At 34.4% G+C, this 12745-nt stretch overlaps 3 protein-coding genes across 3 annotated transcripts; 2 read left to right on the top strand and 1 right to left on the bottom strand.

The window, feature by feature from the left end:
- Positions 1–1391: 1391 nt before the first annotated feature.
- On the top strand, positions 1392–5111 carry LOC107496195 (probable flavin-containing monooxygenase 1). The gene is made up of 4 exons (XM_016117405.3): positions 1392–1811; positions 2019–2259; positions 4138–4316; positions 4385–5111. Exons 1-4 carry the CDS (start codon positions 1392–1394, stop codon positions 5084–5086), a joined length of 1542 nt encoding a protein of 513 aa, XP_015972891.1. The 3' UTR covers positions 5087–5111.
- Positions 5112–5149: 38 nt separating this feature from the next.
- Positions 5150–6076, bottom strand: LOC107496109 (peroxiredoxin Q, chloroplastic). The gene is made up of 2 exons (XM_016117310.3): positions 5802–6076; positions 5150–5739 (listed from the first exon to the last, which is right to left on the bottom strand). The coding sequence occupies exons 1-2, from the start codon at positions 5997–5999 to the stop codon at positions 5296–5298; spliced, it is 642 nt and encodes a 213-aa protein (XP_015972796.1). The 5' UTR covers positions 6000–6076; the 3' UTR covers positions 5150–5295.
- A 1376-nt stretch (positions 6077–7452) lies between these two features.
- Positions 7453–8219, top strand: LOC107496140 (uncharacterized). The gene is made up of 2 exons (XM_016117341.3): positions 7453–7667; positions 7804–8219. The coding sequence occupies exons 1-2, from the start codon at positions 7540–7542 to the stop codon at positions 7928–7930; spliced, it is 255 nt and encodes an 84-aa protein (XP_015972827.1). The 5' UTR covers positions 7453–7539; the 3' UTR covers positions 7931–8219.
- Positions 8220–12745: the final 4526 nt, after the last annotated feature.

Raw genomic sequence — 12745 nt, 5'->3', positions numbered from 1 at the left:
AAACTATTATGCTTCATCATATATTTTTAATAAATCTGTTCAAATTGTACTAAAAACTTATGTCTTTAATTAACAATGTGACTTATACTTATACGTAGGTAGCTAGTATAGCTAGACAGAGAAACTGTAATCTGTGTACATTGCCAATAAATTACAGGAAAATTGGCAAAAAATATATGCTTTGCTTTATTTAAGATTTAACCAGGAAGAATAATTTTATTACGCTACAGTGTATGTAAAAGAATTCAGTAAAAGTTTATAATAAAATATTGGGAAAGTGTTAGGTAAACAATGATTATTTTAAACAACATAAATAATTACCAATCAAATAAAAATACATTACATTCTAATTTAATACTATTAATTAAATTTAAGATTAATTTATTTTTTTAACCCTATTAATTCATATTATTCATACATTATTTAAAAATATTGTTGGTTATCTATATTTTTCCTAAAACATTAGGTGGATTATTGCATTGTAGCTAGTCATGTCAAATAAAATTTCACATTTTGATGATGTAAAATAATAGAATGTAATTCATACAATATATATATACATGATATACATGTTTGCATTGAAATAAAGCAATTAAAGTGAAGAATAATATAATGAATGGAGGTTGAATTGGCTGGTTTGGTTCTACACTTGTACCAACTTTGATTCGTGTTTGGCGAAGCGGAGCGACCCTGCAGGTCATGAAATAAACATTATAATAATTTTTGTGGTCATTCATCAATCAATAAACTTTTAATTTGTTTAAATATACAAATACAAATTTAACCCTCAAATTTACGTTCTACTAAATTTTAACATAAATTAAATCTTTTAAGTTATGTACCTATAAAAATCACAATTCAGCCATCATAAAATCTAAGAGTCAATCTTTTTTTATTAATTTTTATAATCTCTCAAATCTAAGGATGAAATTTCATAATTAAAATTTAAAAAATTAACATCTATAATAAAAAAACACACGCCACATGGGCACCACATTGTATTACAAAAAAATCATCCCGTCAATCAATGCACGCATTTGCATGGGACGATGATGATGCATGAAGATGAGGATTCAGACTCTGCTCCATCTCTCTTTAGTTGATTAGTTAATGCATTACATTCATCGTGACTTAAACTTTTCTAACATTTCCTCTTCTTGTGTTAAAATATTATTGTACAAATATTCTATTAGCTCTCTAAATTCTGAATGAATTAAGAGAGCACCGGTCCCTAGAAATTTCTGCAACATGCGGAATGAATTTCCTTAATTAAAGTCCACGTCACGTGCTGCTGAGACTGGAGTGGTGGTGTCTCTATATAAAGAGATAGAGAATCCCATACACTCCCACATACACAAAGTAATAATTAATTAGCAGCTTAGGTATATATTATGGCTTTGTTCCATGATGATAAGGGTGAAAAGAAGGAAGCAATAATAATAAGATCGAAAATCGGAATAATAGGAGCTGGAGTGAGTGGGATAGCGGCGGCAAAACAGCTGCGGCAGCACAACCCCATTGTGTTTGAGGCCACTGACTCCATTGGCGGGGTTTGGAGGCATTGCTCCTTCAACTCCACTAAGCTCCAATCTCAGCGCCGTGATTACGAGTTCACTGACTACCCTTGGCCCAACAACAGAGACAACTCTGACTTCCCCACACACTTGGAGATTTTGGATTACCTTCACTCCTATGCGAACCACTTTGATATTCTCAAAACCATTTCCTTCAACTCTAAGGTCCTTCACATCCGCTTTCTTGGCTCTCTCTGGCATCTTGCTGTACAGAACACCCTCTCACACACCATTCAGGTAGGTCTGCGTACATGCATAAAGTCCATGACAAATTTTAGACAACACTCAAACTAACAGAGTTTTAAATTTTAAACTTTTTTTAATAGACTTCTGAAAATGGTTAATTCAGTAATTTTAAACTTTTTCGTGAACTTCTGAAAGTAGTTGATTCAATATATACATTATTGTTCAAACTAGACCTAACAATATAATTGGTACGTGCAGTGGTACGGGTTCGAGTTTGTGGTGATTTGTATGGGAAAGTATGGGGACGTAGCTCAGATTCCGGCGTTCCCACGGAGTAAAGGGCCAGAGACATTCAAGGGAAAGGTCCTTCACACGCTTGATTACTGCAAGCTCAACAACGAAGAAGCCACTCAACTCTTCAAAGGCAAAAACGTTGCCGTTGTTGGTTTCAAAAAGTCTGCCATTGATTTAGCGATGGAGTGCGCACTCGCTAACCAAGGTACCAATCCATGCATCTTCCCACTTGCAACTATCACTTTTTCTTCTTCTGTTAACATTCCAAAACTCGTCACTTTGTTATCCATTTCAAATTTTTAACATACACGAGACTCTTTTATGATTTTGAAATCTTAATAACTTTCGCCCTTAACCGTAAAAATATGGAAAAGTGAAGGTGAATAATGAAAATATTAAATAACGTGAATAATAGATACGTCGGTTGTTTAATTTAATAGGTATGCAAATGATTATGTTTATTATTTTAATTAGATAGTTATTTTTTTTTATTCAATTTACTCATGCACAGTTAACAATTATTATCTTAATGTTAAAGTTTAAGAGGTAATTAGAGGTGAAGTGTTTTTTTAATTTTATTGAGTCAATTTTAGAGTTTATAATTCATATTATTTACAAAATTATTGTTTACCTAACAAAATCATAAAAATATTTCATATATAAATATATATTTTGTTTAACTTATTTTTAATATATTTTTTATATTTTAATTTTTAACATATATTTAAATGACGGTTGATTTTTTTATGTATATATAGAATAATTATATTAATATATCAAATCTATAATTTAACATAAAAGTTTTAATTAATTTCTGTTAAAATAAATAATATAATTAAAATTTTAGTTTATCTCTTATAATTTTATTGCTATCAATATGCATGATATTAATCAGACGATGAATTAGTGTGAAAGCAATTTGTGTAATTCGTTTGAAGCTTGTCTTTCTAGATGTTTTAATTACTAATTTTCCAATTTTGGCTGTTGACAAAATTGCGTTCACTGTTCATAAACCCATACCCTTTTACTTGGGTTCACTTTTAATTATTTATTGGTCAACGTTGTCGTTTTCGGTTCTTACAGTTTACATAGACAGCAGTTGAGACTCGCGAGCATTATATTTCTCAAAAAAATGTAAAAACTCAAGTGTAGTTGAGTTTACCTGAAGTTAATAGTTAAGAATTATTAAATGAAAATTTAGTCAAATCATATTTAATTATTTTTAACTATCAATTTCAAATGAAATTGACTATACCTGAGTTTTTACCCAACAATAATATTAGAGAACAATAAAATATTAACCCAAAAAAAACTTCTGAGCTAGCAAATTTTTATTGAGCAATGCTAGGGGCCAGCAGTTTTATTGAATTTTAGCTAGCATATAATCAGCAGAAGAAGGTGAGCCATTGAATGAAATCTCACACCAATCTTATACTATCAAATCATCATTGATGATTAGTTGATGGCTAACAATCACAAAAATTACTGGCCCCTAGACTTTTCCATTTTTATTTACCACTACGTAGTAATCAACATTTTTAGTCAGCAGTATATTTATATTAATACTTTGTTGTTATATCTAAACTTTTCTTTTTGATATTAATAAATTTACTGACTAATTATTGAAAGAAAACAATAAATTATCTTAATACTATAACACTGTTGTATCAAAAGAAATAATCCAAAATTCAAAATTATTTTATTTAGTATATATTAGTTAAGGAAAGTATAAGTAATTAATAATATTTTTAAACAATGTGTGAATAATATAAATTAATAAAATTAAAAAAGTAAATTAACCTTAAATTTAATTAATAACATTAAATTAGGGTATAGTGTATTTTTATGGAAAAGTTTAGGAGGCTAGCAACTTTGTTAAATTGTGGCCAGTATGTAACCAGCAAAAAAAAATGAGTCATTGGATAAAATTTCACACCAATCTCACACCATTAAAACTATTATTGATGGCTATTTGATGGTTACAAATCCCAAAAATTACTGTTCCTAGCATTCCTCTATTTTTATTTGATCGAATAATTGTTTATGTTGTTCGGAATAGTTAAAGTAATGGTATAATTTGTAGGATGCGAAGGACAAAAGTGCACAATGGTTGTAAGAACGGCGCATTGGACAGTTCCCCATTACTGGGTTTGGGGTTTGCCACTCTCCATCTTCTACACTAATCGATCTTCTCAGTTCCTCCATGAAAGACCAAACCAAGGATTCCTCAAAACCCTTCTTACCCTCCTCCTCTCTCCAATGGTACGCTCTCTCTTTCACACGAATCATTAACCAATAAATAGTAATTAACCACGGCACTTAATTAACAGAGGCGAGGAATGTCAAAGTTCATTGAGTCGTACTTGCTGTGGAAACTTCCTCTGGAAAAGTATGGATTGATACCGGATCACTCATTTGACGAAGATTATGCATCGTGCCAGATGGCCATCTTGCCTGAAAACTTCTTCTCTGAGGCTGAGAAAGGCAAGATCGCTTTCAAGAAAGCATCGTCCAAGTGGTGGTTCTGGGAGGGAGGAATCGAATTCGACGACAACACTAAGCTTGAGGCGGATGTGGTGGTTCTGGCAACCGGCTATGACGGAAAGCAGAAGCTGAACAGCATCATGGAGGAGCCATTTCGAAGCTTGTTGGATTACCCTTCTGCTTCTGGTGTTATGCCTTTGTACAGGGGAACCATCCATCCATTGATTCCCAACATGGCTTTTCTTGGCTATGTTGAGAGCGTCGCCAACCTTCACTCTTCTGAGATACGCTCCCTCTGGCTTTCTGCATTGCTGGATCAAAAGTTCATGCTGCCCGCTGTTCCCGACATGCTTGCGCATACCCTTGAGGAGGTCGAGGTTATGAAGAGGACATCTAGGTTCTATAAGAGGCACTGCATCTCTACTTACAGCATCAACCACACCGATCAGATTTGCCATGATTTGGGCTGGACTTCTTGGAGGAAGAACAATTGGCTAGCCGAAGCTTTTTCCCATTATAGCAGTGAAGACTATCAGAGCCAACATTGATTCTATAGTGATCGATAGCCATAAGAAGTAAAATGGAGTCATGTTTTACAGTGTCAGATAATATATCCATGAATAAATTATATCGTGATGGTTGGTTTTATTTGATAAATGTATGTGAAGCTAGCATTGGGCGAATGAAATCCAACAAGAACCTTGCTTAGATAGCAATCTGATTCTGACATCCCAAGAGAATACAGATAATTAAGTAACTAACCCTGAAGTAGTTTCAAGGTCTCATCAATGTGCTTTTCAGGTTGGAACTGGTTGTTGTAAACAAGTTGAACGACACCATTCTTGTCAAGAACATAGGTCTCTCTGCCAGGCAATGCTCCAAAGAAATCACCGGGTACTCCCCATTGTTTCCTGACTTTGTTACCCTCATCACTCAACAAAGTGAATGGAAGTCTGTACTTGGTGGCAAAAGCCTTGTGAGAGGAAGGATCGTCGCCGCTGATTCCAACAACCTCGGCTCCTGCTTTCTTGAACTTCTCGTAGGAGTCCCTGAAAGCACAAGCCTGCTTGGTGCAGCCAGGGGTCTCGTCTGCAGGGTAGAAATAGACAACCACAGGTTTGCCTTTGAATTTGGAGAGGCTGACGGTCTTTCCATCTTGATCTTTGAGCGTGAATGGTGGTGGCTTTGAACCTTTACTCACCTGTATGTCAGTTAGCAACAAATAAAGAAAGAGGTAACAGCAAGTAAGAAGGTAGTAGGTACCTTGGCAAAAACGGAAGGAAGTAGAAGCGGAGAAGCAGCATTGGCATTGGGAGTGGAGAAAGATAGCTTGAGGCCACAGAATTGAGAAGCAGAGGATGTGGAAAGGAGTGGATAGTGAGAAGGGTATTTGGGAGATTGAGGGCGGAGGAAGGTGGGGAGGGAGTAGTGCTTTGGGGCAGTCAGGGAAGCCATCTTCATGTCTTGGGTTGTGTTGTGAAAGCTGAATCTAACAAAGAGATAAGGATGGAAGCCTTAATGCCTCATTCTTACTGGCGTGGACCATTCCTCACCCCAACATGCATAAACCTTCCAATATCATAATCAAAACACCAAACTCCGCACAAAAACCAATTCCACTGGCTTTAACCAACAACAAATCATTTTTAATTAATTAGTAATTTTGGAGTGCACTAAAGCTAGAATCCCATGAGGTGAAGCTAGAACTTGTGACTCAAGTTGATTGTTTTCATTTGATTTTCCTCTATACTTAGGGGATAACTAAATGAAGCAAGGCCTAATTGTTGTCATCATTGAATGAACTATAAGGATAGAATTTCTAATGCCAACCCTAAGCCAAGTCTTTTGATAATTGATTGTTTGTTTCTCATTACTTTGCTAAAACCTTCAAAGAATTCCAACAAGGCTTACTAAATCAATAAGATGCACACTTTGGCAATTCCAAGGGAGAACGACTCGGGAGACTAGTACTCTCGGATATAGATTGTAGATTTGTTTGATGATGGATTTTGCATTGGTTTAGACTATACTACGATTGATCACTTGATAAATTCTATACCGACAAAAATTCATTCGTCAGGTATTATAGTTATTTTTATAAAAAAATATTAATTTAAATCAATTTAAAATTTGATTTAGGAGTGCACATGAGTCAGGTGAAGCCGGGTTTGATGGGACACAGACCCGACCCGAAATATACACAGGTCTATTTATTAGACCCGAACCCGATTTTAGACCCGATGAAACCAATATACTTTCGGGCTACAATTATATTGGGTGAAAATCGGGTCGTTAACATTACATTACGTTGATATCTTCTTGTAAGCTAACATGTAAAAATATCCAAATTTTCAAGACTCCAACCATTATTTAACATAGTAAAATTCACTTAGAAAAATATAACAAGAACCAACCATTTTTTAAAATTAAAGCATAACCACAATCAATACTAAAGCAAAACTACAATCAATACTAATATTGTTTAATAATACCAAATATTTAAATCAATAGAAATAACACAATATTATGCATTAGTCTAAAGTCTTATGCATTCTAAACATAAAACATTAACTTATAGTCTTATAATGACTAATAACACAAAATATTAAGGTTTACAATACTTAATTCCACATAAGAATAGTCATGATCCACCACTAATAACACAAAATATTAATTGTGTATGATGACCGGACTATCGGGTCGACTTCGGGTGACCCGAGCTATGCCTCGGACTCGACCCGAAAATAATGACCGGGTCTATTTTTGAGACCCTTACCCGGCCATAAACCCGATAAAATCACACCAAATTAGTCCCTAAAGTGTTCGGGACCGGGTCGAGCCTTCGGGCCAGATCTGTGCACCCCTAATTTGATTTATCAATTTTTTAGTTAAATCGATTTGTCTAGAAACTTGGGAATAAAAAAAATAAGAGAAGAGGTCTGAAAGTGAAGGTGTCAACTCAAGTTAGGTAAGCGGCATAGTAGAGGCGTCGTTTCCAGCTATGAACGGCGCTCCGAATGCTATCGTTAAGGGTTCCGCCCATCACAATTCGTCGTCTCCAACCCTCAATTTGGATGCAAAAGCGCCACCGCCTGATTCCTCCCTTCTTTTGCTTACTAAATCTCCCAGGTATTTCTCTTTCCCCCTTCTTCGTACTCTTTTTTTTGCTTTCAATTTGGAAACTCTCCAAAGAAATGCAAAATGCTCAATATTCGTTTTACTCTATCATCACAATTAGTTCTTAACAACATTTTTGTTGTTGCAGAGAAGGAGTGTCTTACTGGGCATGCTCAAAGCTTTGTGCAATTTGCTTTGTTGCTGGAGTTGTTTTTGGTTATACACTTAGAGGACGTGTTAAGCGTTGGGCTTCCGCACTTCTCAGAAAACTTTAGCTCACTAACATAAATGCTTTGCCCTATGGATGGATCACTCTCATTATATTATAGATAGTGGTTTTCATTAGAATTTAGCTTCCCACAAACAATAGTTTTGCTAAAGAGTTCAGTGATACTGATTTATTATGCTTCATTTCAATTGAGTTAAAGTTGAAAATTGCTTCAACAAAAACAGCTTGTTTATTTCAAGTTCTTGTGTTCCTTATTTTTGGTTTATATGTCATGTCCCAACTGGATTATGTTTTCCACTCAATGTGGACATCATCATTGCATAGTTTTCTACCACTGTTCAGAGGTATTATGATCAACCTTAAGCTATGTTTTCTGTAAACTCACTTTTGGCAGCAGATGCTGGCGGCTGCATTAAGCATTTCTAGACCTTATCAATTGGGCACCCCCTCTAAGCTAACTTACAGTTGTTAGTTGTTATTACCAACCTCAGATTCCAATGTTGCTGCAATTTACCCCCTTTTTTTGTGTATAATCTTGTTTTCTGCTCTAATTAAGCGTTTTTTGTTCCTGGGTTATATAGTTCACTATTCTTCAGAGTTCAGGCTTATTGCTTCTGTACCAACTCTTGTCATTCTTAGCTCAAACTGATTTATAGTGTTGCACCTTCTGCATTCATTATATTTTCCTAAATAATCATGGAGAATGTATTATGCATCAGGAGGGGAGAGCCCAACATCCAGAAGCAGTACTCATACTCATACTTGGATTCGATTTTCTAATTGGGAATTGGAACCCAAAAGCCTTCCGCTTAGTCTTAGCTGTATCCCATTAAGCTCTGCACTACTTTGTAGCTGCTACCATCCAAAACTATGTATATATTGTTGCTTAATGCAAAGTGGAAATAACCATGCATGAATCATCATCATTACTCGATTTTAGTATATATATATATATATATATATTCTTTTCAACTATCTTCAATATGAAAACTATTATCTTGACGTGAGGTTTGAACCAAGTGTAGTCATCATGGGGAGGACATATATGTTTATGAAATCAATAGCTTATGATGGAAGGAAACGATTAACATGAATATTGTTTGTTGTGTGTGTGCTTTGGTGGAGAAAACTGAAAAACAGAGTCGAGTCTTGGACAAGAGCAGCTACCAACCAGCTAGCTTAGGCACTCTTATGTTCAAAGTGTTATTGCAAGAGATAGACCTCAATTTGAAGACGAGTTTGGTGCTGCCCTTGCTCCACACCTTTAAGAATCTCAAGTTTTTTGGGGATTTCTTACATGAATCCAATTCCCTACTCTTTTCTTTTTGGTATTATTCTTATGAATTTAATTTTGATACAGCGTCACTGTAAAGCAATTATATATATGCATCTAATTATGTAATGTCACACCATTAAAAGTACTATTTTTATTGATCGCGTGAATGGTCATTCAAAATAACGGATATGATTGCACAATGAGAAAGTATAGGGAGCCAATGGAATATCTGTATAATGTGTACAATGAGGATTTAGGAATGTTCGATTTAGTAGGATATCAGATGTTTATTATTTCTGGTACCTGGATAGTTATTTTGGATAGTACGAGTGTATTGTGTTTGAGAAATTAATAGTATTTTACCTGGATGTTTATTTTTTAACTTATATTGGACCAAATAAATAGTTTATTGTATAAATTATACAAATACTTCATTAGTTTTTAGCAGAATTCTTGCACAATTGTATAAAACTTTTTATACTGTACATCAAAATTAAACTCCTATTCCAACTCCCTACTTATATAAACTATCTAACGTGGAAAATATGTTGGCTTATCCCAATGCAACTTTATGACTAGGGAATGGGCCCATAAGCCCACTAAGCATCTCAATAGGCCTAGTTGTAAAGTGACATTCTTAGGCCCAAACTTTTGCACGCATTTTTTTTTAATTTCCAATATTTATAGTAGTATTTATTTATTTTGTTTGGATTAGATGGGAATAGGGATGGCTGGTTGCACATGGCATCGGGCAGGAACAAGACATTAATGGTGTGAAGAAAATGTGGAACACAAAATGGTTTATGGGTTGGGACGACATAGATCCCTTAAACCGGCCAGCAGACAACCAATTTAGTTATGGAATCCCAATCTATTCCTCAGATTTCATACTCTCACCAGTCACATCCTAGTAACACCAATCTATAAGACAGGGAGACACACCTTCAGACCATCATTTATTGAACACAAATTTAAATGGACTATCTAACAGTCTTCCTAATAATTAATATTTATAGTGCACTTGTTTAAAATACAAATAGATAATACTTTACACATAATTGTTATATGTTTATCCCCTTTTTTTAGCAGCTGTAATATTAATGTTTTGATTGGTTGCAAGAAGTTGGTTAAACTTCCTAGCTGTATAAGCCTTTCTCTTGATGCATCGGCTGCAATCAACATTCAGTTCTATTCTTCATGAAATGATCATTCCATATTTTCCAATTCTCTCTGCTTCTGTAAACGCCAACTTTAATTATTTGATGCCTTTCTTCATCACCAAGCTACCTATACCTTTTGGTGTCTAACAAATATTTTAGTGTCTAGGGTTGACATCAAGGTTCTATATATATATATATATATAGATATGGATGCCAAATGCAAACATATTAATAAGACAAGTAGTATCTGTCAATGCAATCATTAGTTTAAGATCAACCTTAGAAAATGGTTTGAATTAACAAACAATAATGTATGTCACGCACAGCTTGCTTAGCTTGTCCATCTCTAAGTCTCTGCTAAAATTGCAACCAGCTTAGCTTGGCCACCTTTGAGAGTGACGTACGCATCATATGCATTATATATATTTTCTCAGAAAAACATATAGTTTCCTTCATGACGTTTTAATTTAAGTATGGATTAGTTTTAATTATAACACCACTATTTTACTGACATACGAGTCTATAGTTACCGATACAACATTGTCTAACATTTCATTTTCCAACAGAATTCATTCAATGATTGTATAGGTTGATGAGGAATTAGCACTATAGTGGAATTGGAAATTTTTTCTTTCTAATAATTAAAATGATAGTAATGTGATGATAGCGAACTATTGGACAGAGATCCAACATGATAAAACCAAAAATCCTATTGCTCCTAATAATGAGAGTGAAGATCATCCACAAAACCTTAGAAATAATGAATTATTGAGTCAAAAAGAAAATAAGCATAAGATGAACTGGTGTGGTACCTAATTTTTGGAGGTTTAGAGTCATTCTCCCCTTTGAGAGTGAAATAGTTTTACTGGATAAGAGTATAGGAAAATCAGTTACATGATAACAGATTCAGTTTAACGATATACACTCTGTTTTCTCCTTCCTGAATAAAACATGTGGTGTAGGATTGATGCATGGATAATGGACGTAGAAAATATGTGAAGGAGTGGAGTAAAGAATATAATTAAAAGTAGAGAGTGGGGAGGGGGTGATTGTACCTAAAAAGATTGGGAGACAGAAATTCCAGCAGTAACATGGGCTAATCACTCGTGTGTAAGGCCCCTCCAATCCCCATGTGCTTACCCTTGGTTTTTGTCTCACAATGGAAAAGACAGAAACACCCCTGCTCCAAAATAAAAACAAAACAAGTTGGTGTAGCGATTGGTAGGGAGCATGAGCGTCTCCACCAAAGCCCGCTAAATGCGGCCCCCCCCCCTTTCGTCCTTTTCCGCGCTCTCCACAACTCTCTATCTCATCCCGCTCCTCCTAACACTAACTTCTCTTCTTCTTTATTTTAATCAACTAATAAGTAATAACCACTCCTTCATCTTTACTGCAAAACAACCTCTCTCTCTCTTTCTATTATACTAACTATGCCATGCAACACAACAACATTGCTTATCTACCAATAACTTCTTTTCTAATTGCACAATGCAACCTTATTAGCTATATACTTTCTATGCATGCAACAACTCATCAGATAGATGACAGCTACCATATCTACTCTTTATAAATATACTGTAGATACTCCCTCCAACAAAGATTTTATAATTGTAATCATGTAAAGCTATTTTATTTTGATTATTGGATGATAAATTTAGGATTTAATTTTCATATGCTATAAAAATGTTGCATTTATTTAAAGTGTGATAAAACAAATAAATCACAGTTCCTAAACCAACATCATAACGAAAAAATATTTTAATAACAAATGGATTACGCATTGTGTAACGCTAATTTTTTTCCTGGCAAAGTATGGAAATGAAGATACCAAAATGAATCAACTGGGTAGAGAGGGAGGGTTTGGTTCATTATTTTGAAATTATATCTACAAACTGTACATAGTCTTAGCTAGCTTGATGTCGCCAGCCACGTATATGTTCAATCAGCAGTATCATGAATTAATATGCATGTATATGTATGGCTTTAATAATAATAAGTTCATACTAATGAATCTAGTGATCGATCAACGCCTACTTACATTGTACATACACAATGAAAGTACAGCAAAATTGAAGAGGTTATTATTATTGCTGATTAGGAATGAGATATATCATCATCAAACCAGGTACGTTAGTGTCAAAACAAAATACATACATGTTGACTAATGATGGGGAATTAAGAAATAATTACATAAATTATATACAACTTGGGTCGTTGTTGGAATTTGCTTTATTTAATCCGGTTCTAGATTCCAATTTCGAGCTTTAACTTATAGTTTCCCTCAGCTTCTTCATGGTTGACTAAGGAAAATTAAATGACCAATATAGTCGCCGCCTACCATATATATCATTGGTGCTGGTTCCATTATATTCAAAATCAGTTATTAATATATAATATACATTAAAATATATATAATATATATTAA

This window comes from Arachis duranensis, chromosome 1 (genome assembly GCF_000817695.3).
Source record: "Arachis duranensis cultivar V14167 chromosome 1, aradu.V14167.gnm2.J7QH, whole genome shotgun sequence".
In the NCBI taxonomy this organism is placed as follows: domain Eukaryota; kingdom Viridiplantae; phylum Streptophyta; class Magnoliopsida; order Fabales; family Fabaceae; genus Arachis; species Arachis duranensis.
This window is presented reverse-complemented; position numbering and strand designations above follow the sequence as displayed.

Coding starts and splice junctions, on each gene's coding strand:
- LOC107496109 (XM_016117310.3), bottom strand. CDS start 5,999: ATGAAGATGGCTTCCCTGACTGCCCCAAAGCACTACTCCCTCCCCACC. Junction 5,740..5,801: donor TTCCTTCCGTTTTTGCCAAG/GTACCTACTACC, acceptor ACTGACATACAG/GTGAGTAAAGGTTCAAAGCC.
- LOC107496195 (XM_016117405.3), top strand. CDS start 1,392: ATGGCTTTGTTCCATGATGATAAGGGTGAAAAGAAGGAAGCAATAATA. Junction 2,260..4,137: donor GTGCGCACTCGCTAACCAAG/GTACCAATCCAT, acceptor TATAATTTGTAG/GATGCGAAGGACAAAAGTGC. Junction 4,317..4,384: donor CCCTCCTCCTCTCTCCAATG/GTACGCTCTCTC, acceptor CTTAATTAACAG/AGGCGAGGAATGTCAAAGTT.
- LOC107496140 (XM_016117341.3), top strand. CDS start 7,540: ATGAACGGCGCTCCGAATGCTATCGTTAAGGGTTCCGCCCATCACAAT. Junction 7,668..7,803: donor TTGCTTACTAAATCTCCCAG/GTATTTCTCTTT, acceptor TTGTTGTTGCAG/AGAAGGAGTGTCTTACTGGG.